This window comes from Podarcis tiliguerta, assembly GCF_965153285.1.
Source record: "Podarcis tiliguerta genome assembly, chromosome: 2".
Classification (NCBI taxonomy): domain Eukaryota; kingdom Metazoa; phylum Chordata; class Lepidosauria; order Squamata; family Lacertidae; genus Podarcis; species Podarcis tiliguerta.
The window spans coordinates 47,771,485-47,785,578 of NC_139535.1; the positions used below are offsets into that span (position 1 = coordinate 47,771,485).

The 14,094-nt window shown below is 37.5% G+C and overlaps 1 protein-coding gene across 16 annotated transcripts in view; it reads right to left on the reverse strand.

The window, feature by feature from the left end:
- Positions 1-14,094, reverse strand: part of ATP2B2 (ATPase plasma membrane Ca2+ transporting 2) — a 361,419-nt gene that overhangs the window by 48,260 nt on the left and 299,065 nt on the right. For all 16 annotated transcript variants that reach the window (XM_083429097.1, XM_083429087.1, XM_083429090.1 and 13 more), the window contains 5 exons: positions 12,391-12,555; positions 11,579-11,793; positions 9,020-9,262; positions 2,210-2,451; positions 655-889 (listed from right to left, as the gene is read on the reverse strand). In XM_083429097.1, coding sequence (XP_083285223.1) covers positions 655-889; positions 2,210-2,451; positions 9,020-9,262; positions 11,579-11,793; positions 12,391-12,555 — 1,100 coding nt within the window. The remainder of the gene's footprint in view (positions 1-654; positions 890-2,209; positions 2,452-9,019; positions 9,263-11,578; positions 11,794-12,390; positions 12,556-14,094) is intronic.

Here is a 14,094-nt window from a genome sequence, read left to right on the forward strand (position 1 = left end):
TTGTATATGTGTGTAAAGAAACCAAGTATCATTAAGACACCACAGTGTCTGCTGTGCCTCATTTCCAAAAGGAAGCATGAACCCTGGAGTAGCACCTGCAACCTCTGGAATCTCGCACCACTTGGAGATTGGAGTGTTGTGCAACAATATATAAACAGTGCATCAAAGGATGAGTCTTCTGGTACTACTCTCAAACCTGCTAAAATATGTGTGTTTGTGTGTGTGTTTTAAAAAGAAACATCTCTATGTGCAGACTTGCTTGGACCTGTTTCTACCTACCAATTCCTTCTTCCTCATACTAGCTGCAGTCCTCAACGGCACACTGACCATTCCACAGGGTTCCCCAGACCTCAGGAGTAAATGGGTATGTACAATGAATGGAAGCAAAAAATAGGAGGTGGGAATGTTGCATGAATGGGCCTCTTTTGATACAACCTGGTGTATTTTTGGTCACACTGCAGTACAAAGAATTGCTTTCAAAAACTGAACTGTAGGAAGTACATTTTTTTTATAATAATAATAATAATAATAATAATAATAATGTGAGTGCTTTAACATTCTACACCTAAAACCTATTTGGAAATTAGTATTATTAGTTCATGGAACTTAATCCAAATGAGGATGGTTTAGGATCGGGGCTTAAGTTTAGCATACCTCTGGTCTTACAGGGTCTTCTATGCCAACTACACAAATGCAGGTCAGGTCAGATAGAATGTCATTTTCATCTTCCCAGTCTGGTTCAGGGCTGCTGGGGAAGTCTCGATAAGCAACACAGATAGTTCTCAATCCATCACAGGCCATAGGTTCAATCACTTTCTTTACCATCTCATCCCGATCACGAGGCCTGAAGATGCGAGGCTCGCCAGCTGCATTAAGAATCTTAGAACACCTGGAAGGAAAGGATACCAGCAGCAATTCTACAGTTCAGAAACAATTTACTAGATACCAAGAATAAAGATTTCAACATGCCTGAGATATAGCATTAATTTTAATAAGTAGCAAATTGATTGGTACCTTCCTAAGCCAAATGGGTGATGAAATTCTAGTTAGATCTATCGGTGGAAATAACAAATTATAACATCTCTTTGTTGGCAAAAAATTAATAAATGTTAGAACAAAGACAGAGAAGAAGCCTTGAATGCATAACAAAGGTAGTCTGAATAATGTGAGGGGTTCAGTGTTTAAAAATCATTGGTCTTGAACCTAGAAGAACTGAATTTAAGTTTAACAAGCCCTGAATCAGACTTTTAGCAAGCCACTCATAGTAAGCCAATTAGTAACAGTGAGAACTATCGTCCATCTCATCCATTCATGATAAATAATACACACTTTGAAATGTGCTGCTGTTATTCTTAAAATACTGTATTTTTCGCTCCATGACACACTTTCCCCCTCTTAAAATCTAAGGGGAAATGTCCGTGCATGTTATGGAGCGAATTTGTGGTCCCTGGGGCTGGGGGGGGGGCAGGCTTCCCCTGCCAGCCCCGACTTGCTCTTTGGGGCTGGCAGTGGGGGAAACCCGGGCTTCCCCCGCCAGCCCCGACAAGCTCCTGAGCAGCTCTGGGGTAGCCCACGAAGCCTCCGCAGGGCAGCGGGGAGCCTTCATCCCGTTGCCCTGGGGAGGCTTCGCGCGGCTATCCCTGGCTTTTGCGGGAGGTGGGGAAAGGGACAGAGCAAGGCTCTCTCACTTCCCCCACCTCCCACAAAAGCCCCCAAGAGCCGCATATTTTTTTTTCTTGAAACCCCCCCCCCCAAAAAGTAGGTGCGCCTTATGGTCAGGTGCGCCTTATGGAGCGAAAAATACGGTAATTCAATTCAATCAATTAATCTATACTTTTTCCTGGAAGCAGAAAAATAACAATTTACCTCTTTGTGGTAAATAAGATAAAAGGACATGTGCCACGTCTGCCAGGAATTTTTTCTACCTCTCACTTAAATGAATGGCAGCTATGCATACACAGTAGTGCTCTTCCTTAGCTCCCATTCATTTCCATGGGACTTATTTAGGAATCACCTAATACATGGCATCTCACAGGAGAGCACTTGATAATGTAAAAACATGTTCCATTGTCTTGCTGTACATTTAAGGTCTCTGTGTGCGCATCTGTCAATCTGTGTTAGTAAGATTTAAACTAACCAAATAATGAGAACTGGATCGCGCGCATACCCAAATTTAGTGACATGTTCAAAGCAAATATTAAGTACATACTTCTTTAGGACAATTTCAGAAGCTCCTTTGCTGTACATTCGGAAACTTTCATCTGGCATTTTGATGACAGTACTCATTGATTTTCTCACAGAGTTAAATGTGTACACTTTGTAGAGCTTCTCTTCAGGTATCTGATTCCGGGCAGGCTGGTAATCCTGCTTTAGGTCCAAGACAAACCCCAGCAATCCACACTCTGTCTTGTTGCCAACCTGGCGAGGTAGACCACCATCCTTGTCTGGTGGCTAAGGAGAAAGAAAGAATTGGGATATCAAACTTTCCTTCATGTCCCCACAGCATAAAGATCTTACATAAAACCACACTATGCATGTGCAGCTTTCCCTCCGATATTTCCCTTTTTTATTTTTTAGTAAAGCAGCAGAAGTCTGAGATCTTGATTGGAGCACTTGTGGAGGGCCAGGTCAGCTGCCTAACCTTTCCTCTCAGGCAGGCTTTCTAGTCAAAATTTTCCCGGATGCTGCTTTCCACCGTGTGGACAGGGCGTAGAAAAGAGCAGTCTGTCCCCCACTCCAGTTTTGTGCTCCCAACTGTAGGCTTCTGCAGCCCATTGAAAACGAAAAAAGGTAAGAGCAAAATATGTGTAACTTGTCATCTGCGTCTTACTCTGGAAATCTTAACTTACCACACAAATTCAAATAAATAAAGACATTTCACCCTCTCCCTTTCCTTGCATAATGCAAAGCGGCCAACAAAATAATAATAAAAATCAAATTTAAAAAAAATTGCACCAAGAGATGCACATCCAGATAACATGTTTAAAATAACATGTTACTTCTATTGCAATTCTATTTAACAGTGACCCTTAATATTAACAGAATGAAAGAGAGCTTATCTACTGTGTTTGTTAAAAGCATGAGCTTTGAACTGCAAGTTCTCTGTTGAAACCCTATTATAGTGATGGGTGGAGTCACTGGATTTGAGGAAAGCCATTATTTCTTGGTCTGAGCTCTCCATCTGGGGATAATAACGAGCATTAGTAAGTTTATTATTGATTCATTCATTCACCTTGCACCGTAAAGGTATCAATGTAATTTACATCAATACAATGAAGTAAATTGTATTCAAGAAAACGTAACAAAACCCTTGATGTGATCATCTTGGAATTTTGTACACACTGAGTACCTAGGCAACAGTCCCCCCATATAAATTGCCTTTCCTACTCTTCAGCAACCTAATAAAGGCTATAAAATTCATTCAAAATAAATGTATTTTCCTCTGATAATATGTTTTAACCATCATGACAAATAATTTCTAAAAGAATTTTAGAACTGTAACTTCTTAACAAAAGAATAAAAAGTGTGACCCCTCAAGGCCAGTGACTCAGCTACATTACTAAAGAAAAAGCGTTTTATATGTGTTATAATATTGTGACACCAGACGGTGCTGTGGAGTTCCGTCTTTCACCAATGTGATTTTGCACTTTGAGGTTTACAATGCGTTTTTCTGAAACACTTTTTTGATGTGTCTAGATCCAGCCCAGGTCTGACCTAACCATAATCTAAATAATTGTTTGCATCCACCGACATATTTACTCTATGCAGGCTTGTCCTCCTTCCCAATTGGGACATGCATTTCTGCTGTGGTTTAAAGTAAGTTTTAATAAAAGATACTCATTGTTTTGAGTGTACATGAGTAAATGTAAGTATAAATAAGAAAAGACAATAATTTTCAGAAGAGACCTGCTAGAACAGCTGCAGATCCCCCAATCTCACCATGATGTAATAAAATAAAGCATACGGTGGCGAGAATTGGCAGTGACATTTCCTATCCTGGAATGCTTCAGCACAAACCATCTGATTGCCAAGCCAGATTCCTTGCAGACTACTGTCCGCAATCTGTAGTGAGAACGAATCTGCTTTACACTTTAAAATGAAATTATTTTAGGCTGTTTCATGTTTATTAACTCTCAAAATTAAAGCAAATAAATAAAAGAAATTTAACTCTGCTAAAATGAAAGCTATTATTTTATTTCCACCTGCAATTTCTGCTATGCTAATCATACCATAAATCTTTGCTTGCAGGCTGAGTATCAGCTGTACCAGAATGCCATGGTGGCTGACTGCCCCGGGTCTAAAGTGCACAACAATCAAAGTTTTTATTATTATTATTATTTGTATACACCATTCAAATTAAAATAGAGTCTTTGTAACCAAGTATTTACAGATGCCAAATAAACTTAAACTAAAAAAATGAAAAGAAATATGGATCTAAACTGAGGCTGAAACATGAAACAATGTAAAAACAAAGTTACCTGGAATTTTTGAAAATAATTGTTTAGAAAACTGTCCTAACCATAAATCCTGATCAGAAGAGTTATGTGAGACAATAAAGTTGTGCATTCAGACCAGGCTGTTGAACTCGCGATAACTGTGATAGCTTCTCTCATATGCCTAAATATACAATAATCCACTATTCATTTTTAAAATCTTAGTTTAGTTCAATGTTGTAAAACAACTAATATTTCATATCCCTAAGTAAATATATTGCTCTCATCCTCACACATATACTCATACACACAGCTTAGTCCTACACATAATATATATATTTACTGCAAACACACACAACCCCCAAAGAATCCTGAGAACTGTAAGGCTTTATCCCCCCTCAGAGCTACAATTCCCAGCACACTTAACAAACTATACATCTCACTAGATGCCACTGATGAAGCCTAATAATAATAATTTATTTATATCCCGCCCATCTGGCTGGGCTTCCCCAGCCACTCTGGGCGGCTTCAAAAAAAATATTAAAATACTGTGATACATCAAACATTAAAAGCTTCCCTAAACAATCAGCTTATGCCTGCCCCAGTCACAAATCCAGCAAAGCAGGGCATTTGAAAATTCTATTTAGATCATGGGCAAATAGATGATTGGCTCTCTACATACGTGCAAGCCCAGTATAGTATGGTATCATTTTATACCCAATAGCTTAGGTTCACTCTTTGAGTAGATGTGAAAACAACACTATTTACTTTTTGTATTTGAAGCCACATGTATTTAAATGGGGGAATCTTATGTGGCCAATGGAGACATGGGGAAAAGTCCCATTACAGTAGCAGGATTCATTGTGCTGACCTCTGCTTGTGGAACAGATTAGCTGAATTCTGCCCTTAATGTTTGCTTTATTTTTTAACTGCTTATGCATTTTATTTACAGTCAAGTGATATGTAAATTTTGTTAAATATCACTAGAGAAACTGAAGTGGGAAATGAGCAAGCATGGAATTTACTTGGGTGGGTGTTACAGATGCTTTTTGGCATCTATGGGCTGCAGTTCCTGCAGTATGCCATACTGTAACTGCTTAAGTAATATTGAAGCTTAGCCTGCCTTCTCATCCACCTCCTATGCCCAGAGCAGGGGAGGAAAAGGAAGTCTGTTTGCTACTGTAAACTGGCTTGTTAGTTTCCAAGAAAAGGTGCAGAAGAGAGAGCAAGCTAAACAGGCAAAGGCCGTGTGGGAAACTGGGTTGTTCTTCCCCTTTTATCATAGTGATTTGACCTGTAGACAAAAGGAGATGCTATTCAGATGTTTTGATTGTCTTCACCGGCACCTTGAAATAATATGATATGTTTCAATAGATATGTTACACATCAGTCACTAAATAGTCTACAGCTCACATGTATATGTCTGCAGGACAAAGAAAGCATGAGGCTATAAGAAACTCTACTACTATAGTCAGATTATATTGAATTACATGGGCTTCCCAGAGGCCCAATAGTAAGTCAAAGCTACATTAAGTAGAAACAAAATCGAATATAGACATTTCTAGCTATAATGCCTTCAAAGTTTCACAGTGCTCTTAGGATTCAGAAAACAGAAGGGTAATTTTATTTTTAAAAGTACATATATAGTAAAAACTATTAGTCTGTAGAGAAATACATGCCACTTCTCTTGTCCTTGAAAACACATATATAAAGAACAGTTGACATTGTAGTTCCTTGTGCCACAGCTTTTCTTAATTTCCAGGCTGCAATTTTAATACTACAAAGGATTTCCCCACTCCATTCTTATCAGTGACTCTTAGGATAGAATTGGATATTATTTATGCAAATGTCACTTCCCAAATCCTGACTCAATGCAAATATAGGCTCACAGAAGACATTAGTAGGGGAGAACGTTGTTACTCCCTCTTGAACCCACAGTTCTTCCATAGGCATTTTATACGTACAGAAATTTGGTCTTGAAATCTGGCTAGAGTTTTTATTTAAATGGCCAGAGGAGCATTTGTAGAAAAATGGGTAAGGAAAGGGCTAAACAGAACTCTCAGATATTTGGGAATTTGCTTAACCTCAAAGAATATAAATTTGTTTCAAGATAACTATATAATGGTGTGGAATAAAATAAGGAGAGACTTGGAAGTGTGGGAATGAATGGGTAGGATATCTGTAATTAAAATGAATGTGCTACCAAAGATGTTGTTTTTGTTTCAATCAATTCCAATATTTAAAGATTGGCAAAAGATAATTTCAAGATATATCTGGCAGGGGAAGAAACCAAGAATTAAATTTAAACTATTAACAGACTGTAAAGAAAGAGGTGGTTTTGCCTGCCAGACTTGAAGCTGTATTATGAAGCAGCCTGCCTCTGTTGGTTAAAGGAATGGATATTATTGGAAAAAATAGATTTATTAGATTTAGAAGGCCATGATAACAGATTTGGGTGGCACGTGTATTTATGGTATGATAAAACGAAGGTAGATAAAGGATTTGGAAATCACATATTCCGAAAGTCTCTCTATGAAGTATGGAACAGGTACAAAAACCTATTAGAAAGGAAAACACCCTGGTGGTTATCACTGTTAGAAGCTATGAGTGTTAAGAAAATAAATATGAATAAAAATTAGGTAACATATGAAATATTACTCAAAAATGATGGCAATAAATGGAAATTAAAAGCATACAAAGAGGTGAAAGGATTTGTTAATGATTGGTTGCACTACTACCAAATTAATGAGATGTTTAAGGATGATATGAAAAAAAATGTATTTGGAAATACCAAATCAAAATTTGAAATTGAAATATTGAATAACAAATATAAAACATTGTCAAAAATGTATAAAATATTACTGGAATGGCATCTGAAAGATGAAGAGGTAAAGTCGGTAATGATTCATTGGGCTAAAGATTTTGGTTATAATATAAAGTTAGAAGATTGGGGGAAATTATGGAAAGAAGGAATAAAATTTACAGCGTGTAATGCCTTAAGAGAAAATGTGATGAAAATTATGTAGATGGTATATTACACCGGTGAAGCTAGCCAAACTCTATAAGGTAGATAATAAATGCTGGAAATGTAAGGAAAAAGAAGGTACCTTTTATCATATGTGGTGGGAATGTAAGAAAGTGAAATGCTTCTGGGATATGATATATAATGAAATTAAGAAAATGTTGAAATACACATATACTAAAAAAACTGGAAGCTTTTCTACTGGGAATTGTAGGTACAGACATTAACAGACAAGATACTAAGCTTTTCCTATATGCAACAACTGCAGCAAGAATTTTATTAGCACAGAAGTGGAAACAAGGAATTACTGACAAAGGAAGAATGGCAACTGAAGTTAATGAGGAACTGGCCAAAATGACGGGAAGAATCTGAGAACAGTGGAACCAGAAGTTCATCAAGGACTGGACTAAATTTGTAAATTATTTGAAAGACAATTGTAGTCAATCAAACACGTTGGTAGGATTGCAAGAAGCTTTTAAGGAAAGGTATAAAAATCACTGCAGAGAAGAATAAGAAAATATGATGCTCTGATGTTTTTGATTTTAAAGCAATGGTTAAGTAGTGAAAATGCAGAAATTTGAAATGAAAGATAGAAAATCACAAGGAAGGTTTGAAGGAAGTCATGGCCCTAAAAAGCCAAAATGTATAATATGAGGGGAGAGATTGTAATGGAAATCATTATTGTAAAATTAATAAACATGATATGGCAAAATAAACAAACAGAACTCTCAACTACAGATTCTTCTTGAAACTATTCTTCTAGCCACACAACGAATAAATAGTTTCAACCGATTCCTCTTTAAGCAAAATGGAATACAAAAACAGTATGATCATTATTCATCTAGTTCAAAGGGTAGGAATCTGATGCAGCCCTGCAGTTATTCTATACAGCCCTTAGGACTCTGATTAGGCCACGCCCACCTTTCACCTGCCCCGCTCCATGCCATTGTTGAGTGCTTTTTGCCTGGCTGGATATCTGTTTCTGAACTGTGAAAATGCATCTTGCTTGTCTGGATAGACAGATTGTGTGTGTGTGTGTGTGTGTGTGATCATATTTACTAGCCAGCATAAAGTAAGCCTCAATCCCCTCATGTGCAATAAGAAGGATAATAATACTGATTTAGTTGTTAGGATTACAAGTAAGTAGTGCATGCGAACAGTGGAAAGTATTGTGCAAATGTCATCCTCATCATTATCATTATTTATTACTATATGAACCCTGACTTGCTTGAATTATGCAATAGTGATCTGCGCTGTCTACAGGGACAAAAAATGTGAAAGATAAGTTAATAGACTTTGGGGGCCTTTTGACATTCCTTATAAGTCCACTTCTTACCTAAAAATATCAACTTCATGAAAATTTGGCATGGCACATGTAAGCTACAAAACAGAATAGTTTTCAAAACATTTCTTTTAAAACCACAAAGCATATAGATGTAGATTTTTTCAAGTTATTCTTACTTTCACCAAACCTTCACACAACAACATTTTTATTACAGTGGAAAGAGAATCGACAGAGATTCCCCAAATGTTTTTTTAGTGTCTGAAATCAAAGCCTACCTACCAGAACTTTTGAAGTGTAAGCGCTGTTGATGGCAATTGCATTAACCAGCACATCCAGAATTTTGGCTGGAATGGAATCTGGGTCAGGGATCTCTTTGTAATGGGTATCTCCAATGTACGCTTGTACTACTGTCATCCGGTTGGTGGTTAACGTCCCTGTTTTATCAGAGCAGATGGCTGTAGCATTACCCATCGTCTCACACGCATCCAAATGACGGACCAGATTGTTATCTTTCATCATTTTCTGAAAAAGAAGAAAAAATAAAGCCTATTTTTGGTAAATAGGTTGAAAATCCATTATGCTAATTAAATGCATAAGCATTTTTTAAGTAGAGCAGATGGATTAATCTTTCCACAAAATCCCATTTGCACTTGTAAAAAATAGAAACTTCAGGTACACAAAATGCATTTTTACAAAATTCCTGTAAATGAGGGATTAATGTGACTTAGTATCTGCCAATATTTTAATGGTTGGGGGTTTTTTTTGTTTTTTTTAGGCACATGAGACAATCAGCAGAACAAGAACAATATAATCTGGCTACAGTTTTCAAACATCAGTACAAAAATACTGAAATTCATTTGAAAGATACACTCACCCACCCACACAAAGCATTAAACCAAAGTCGGAGTGGACATATTTCTTTCATTCCATTTTGTAATTCTACAGATGGCTCTGTCCTGTGTTCCACTCTACTTATCTTCCAATTTTACATTAAGGATTTCTATAATTAATTTTGGTAACAGTGCATGTACAGTTTGCTCTTGCTGAACTTTCCATTTCTTCCATTTCCATTATTCTTTTCCATTTAGGTAAGCTGTGTGCATGAGTGATCATGCACATTTTAAAAAACCCCAGTCATTTCTGTTTTCTTTGTTTGCTTTTCAGCATACAGTTGTCTACACCACTGCATTTACATTTCTTGGAATGGAAAGGTTCTGGTATTTTAGACTTCAGTGGAGCTCTCCACCCAAACACTGATCCTTACTTGTAATGGAAACATTTGCAGGGAGGGGGGAGGAGAAAGGCAGGAATGGAACTCAGAGAAACACACATGTTAAGCTAGACATTCTATTATGAATGTTTATGGTAGCTCTTGCTGCTCTCTATGCCTTCCTCCCATTACCAGCCTTTTTTTTTGTTTGTCTATATGTCATTGTTGTTGAGATTGTGTTTATATAATCTAATAACAAAACTAATACAGTGTTTCAGAACTGTATTAAAAAGCCGAATATTAAAGCTACTAAGAATGGTATTAAGCATTGTGATGGCAGGAAGGCATCAGTATAGACAGCAGTCTTTACAAATTCTGGAAATCCAAGCCAGGAAAAATGGCAAAAAAACCCATTCATAGGTACAGCTCCGCAATCTAGGAAAAGGGAAGCGGGAACCACTAAAACAATAACTTTGAAAGGAAATTCAGAAGCATCCTTGGGGGAAAGACGTCAGGGAATATTAAGAGACCTCAAAGCTGAATAGCAAATGATAAATACTGTATACATCTGAGTGTTCCTTGGCCTGTGTAAGCAAATTGAGGATGAGAGGAGGAAGATGTGCATTGCACACTCAGTTTTCTAATATAGGTACAGATATTTTGCCATGTGTAATTGATGGCTTTACCAGGCTAAAGTAATGCAAGGTGATAAGCAAGCATGTTAAGGGAGCAGATAAAGAGAGGAAGTGGTAATTTCAATTTATAGAAGAAGAAGAAGAAGAAGAAGAAGAAGAAGAAGAAGAAGAAGAAGAAGAAGAAGAAGAAGAAGAAGAAGAACTTGTTTGCGGAAAAACAGGAATTATGTTACAACAATAAGTGCCTACCAACACCCTGAAAAAATCCTCTTTGAGGAAAAAAATAGACAGTAAACTCTATTACATTTCACCACAATGAGTACCAGTCCCGTACATAACTCCATACAAACTAGCACAGGAAACCCTCATCACACAGTACAGAGATCTGCTCTCCTAAGGCAATTAAGTTCATTGTGAATTGTATTTCAGACTCTGCTTTGGTGTTTGGGTTCCCATTCAAATGCATCTGCATTATTTACTGGGTTATGTTATTCATGCATATTGAAAGCCTACCAATGTAGAATAATTTAATTATGTAGATATACCTTACTGGAAATTGAGCTATTCTAGCATAAGTGTTTTCCCCCCATAACTGCAAAACGGCTGACACAATGGCACCTGAGGTGCTTCAGTTTAAGTGGGAATCCATGTCTCTTTATCCAAGTCCAATTGCTTCATTCACTTCTTTAAAGAGATCCCCCTAAGTAAAGCCCACCCATGTTATTGTTTGAACTATTAGTTCCACAGTAGTGAGAGAAGTTCCTCTAGAGAAATATTCTACTGTGCACAATGTCAACATTTCTATTCTATTCTGTTCTATTCTACTCTTCAGCTACACTTTTGATCTGAAGACATTAGCATTCTGAAAAACCTTTAAAATTACACTGACATGCAGTCCTGTTTACCTTACCAAACAGTAAACCAATTTTTAAGTAATCTTTGAACAAATTAAATAACTACGCAAAAAATCTTGGTTTCAAGACTGTTGCTTACCTTTACAGAGTAAGCGAGGGAAATGGTAACAGCAAGTGGAAGTCCTTCTGGGACAGCAACTACAAGCACAGTAACACCAATTATGAAGAACTTAACAAAATACTGAACATAGATAGGTGTGCATTCAGGCAGCCATGGCTTCTTGCTGACTACGAAGTTTTCAACAGTGAAGTATAATACTAAGATGATGACAGTGATGGCAGACATCACCAAACCTGAAACAGACAAAAAAAGTTAACTTTTACTATAGCAAGTGTGGGGTGTGTGTGTGTGGAAATCTTGTGAAAAATATATTTGTGAAAAATATATTTGTATTTAAGACATCATGCTACAACATTTGTGTGTGTTAAAATCTCAGTTTAATCATTATTGTGTCTGACAGCTTAACTATGAAGCCCGGAGACATGATCCAGAATCACACATACATACAGCCCATCAAAACTACTTATGAGAATTATCTGACTCTGCGTAAGGCAGCGTCCTATGTGATATTTCGAGATCTTGAGCTCAGCTATACCTTGGGGAAATCGCACTGGACTCTTATCACTACACAGAATTGAGCAGAACCTACGGAGTCTCATTGGGTTCCAAAGAAATGTGTTTAACACTACAATTGCTTTGAATGCTTTGAGTGTGGAGGGCAAACCCATAGAGTGCTAATCGGGTTCCATGTACAAAAAAAAAAAGGTGACAAAGGGAATGGCTTTGGGAAATGGTTTTTATCTATTGTGCGAGATCTGGCTGGCAATTAGTCTAAACTCTCTAGTACATTCCTCATGACAATAGGCTACCCCATCAAATGTACACCATACCTGCTTTCCCTATCTGGACAGCCAATTTAGTCAGCTTCCCTTGGAGGACAGATTTTTCTTTCTTATGCATGTTCGCTTTCCTCTTGTCTTTATCGTCTCCATCTCCACCTTCAGCACTCTTCAGTGGCTGCATCTCCATTGCAGCAGCACCATCCTGCTGTTTGGCTAACAGTGCAGAAGGAGGGAAATTATTTAAGAACCGTAGCATTATTTCAGATGTTTAATTTATAAAATGAGATATCTGGCCTTCAGTGTTGGCTTCTGCACCACTGCTTTCCTTAGAACAGTTGACATGCCGGGTTATTTTGATAAGATTGTAAGCGTCTAACCATTTCCCAGTCTTCAATTTACAAAGCACTTTAGAAAACATACACAAAGGTCTGCTTCTGCCTCCCCTTCTCTAGAATGAGAGTCTGTTGATTTTATAGCAGTTTTTCACTTTTAAGTTTAAAAAAGGTTTTTTCTTGCATTTATATCACACTATTATTCTGCTGTTTGACCCAAAGTGGCCTACATGGGGTCATCCCCCTTCCAAAGTACTTACCAGACTCAGACCTGTTTTACTTTAGCAAAAAGTGGTTTCATGTGCACTCACACTATATCCTGAGACCAGGATATGAATGATAGATTTATGACCTATATAATTAACTATCTAACTTTTTTTTTTACATCAGAAGCCTCCTCGGAATTATATAATTAAATTGCCTCCGGATGCCAGCGTCACCTACTCCACCTCCTTTATTCAGAGGCAAGGTCTGACGATTACTTCTGAGTCTGTTTGCAGCATGCTTTACAAGTAGGGATGGGAGAAGAATTTGATTCAGTTTGCATTTAAAGCATAATTTATCAAGCTCACTCTTTCCAAAACAATATGAGAACTGAAACACAGCCATCCTTCAAAATTTGCACCTATCTGAATTTTGTGATACATTTCTCCCGCCAAATAATGCTTATAAAAACACATATATTGGGAGTGAATGAATACATTCATGAAAAAAGCATAGAAAAGGGCATTATATTAGGAGAGACTGCTTGCAAAAATGTGTACAGTAGTCAAAACTGTGTACAAATTGTGTTAATTAGGGAAAAATGCACAAAAAACTGAAGGCTTTTCATGATGATCTGTTGTTTGTAAAATTCACTTGCTGCAGAAATGTGGAAAACTGAATTTAAGATTATAAAGATGAGAACTGAAAGAACTTGGCAGACCCTTTCATCCCTACCAACAAGCCTCCCCATAATAGAGAACACTACACTATTATCGAGAACTCTTGTAGTATTATTATTATTATTGCTATTAATAATAAAAATTTGTATCCCATCTTTTCTCCCAAAGGAGTCCAGGGCTGCAAAGACATAAGCAACAAAACAATTTAAACATCTAAAAACAATTTGAAAAAGCTGCAGACTAGGAAAGAGCTCTACTTAAAAGGTTTGTTGAAAGAGGAAAGTCTTTCTGTGCCCAGGCATAGAAACATGCAACCCAGCCAGAGGCAGACCAATGAGGAATACACATGACACCGGTAGTTGGGATGAAGTAGGCCACAATTCTTACTGATTACAGATGTAAGTAGGTTTTGGCAAAGGAAGTGGGTGTGACTCTGGCGTCAACCAGTTCACCTGCTGGCTGACGAGAGGGCTGGGTTGACCCTGGGTTGAGTGTTGTTCCCACAACAGGTGTTCGCACAATGACCATGGAAATAC